General features: G+C 63.6%; 1 protein-coding gene across 1 annotated transcript in view; it reads right to left on the reverse strand.

Annotated features, from left to right (window-relative positions):
* EMH_0098880 (uncharacterized protein) overlaps window positions 1-245 on the reverse strand; it is a gene marked incomplete at both ends in the record, with an annotated part of 1,201 nt that extends 956 nt beyond the window's left edge. Inside the window, one exon of the mRNA XM_013494044.1 lies at window positions 1-245. Coding sequence (XP_013349498.1) covers window positions 1-245 — 245 coding nt within the window.
* Between the last annotated feature and the right edge of the window lie 46 nt (window positions 246-291).

Below are 291 nucleotides of genomic sequence, written 5' to 3' on the forward strand. Positions count from 1 at the left end.
TGCTGCTGCTGTGGCTGATCGGAGCTGCTATCCTCCGTGGGGCCTGGGGAGGTCCCTGGCTGCTGTGCTTCTTCTAAGGACTGTGCCTCAGCTGCTGCAGCAGCAGCAGCATCCCCGCACACAGCAGCAGCCGCTTCTGGGGGGGCTGGCCCCCCCCCAGAAACTTCTGCCGCGCAGCAGTCGGGCGCAGACGCAGCGTCAGCTGCGCTGCTCTCCTCGTGGTGAGAGGAGCACTCGCTAGACATTCGCCTCATCCGCTTTTCTGTGTCGCTTCCTTCATCTTGAGATTCC

Source organism: Eimeria mitis, genomic scaffold (assembly GCF_000499745.2).
Source record: "Eimeria mitis Houghton genomic scaffold, Emh_scaff10159, whole genome shotgun sequence".
NCBI classification, from domain to species: Eukaryota; Apicomplexa; class Conoidasida; order Eucoccidiorida; family Eimeriidae; genus Eimeria; species Eimeria mitis.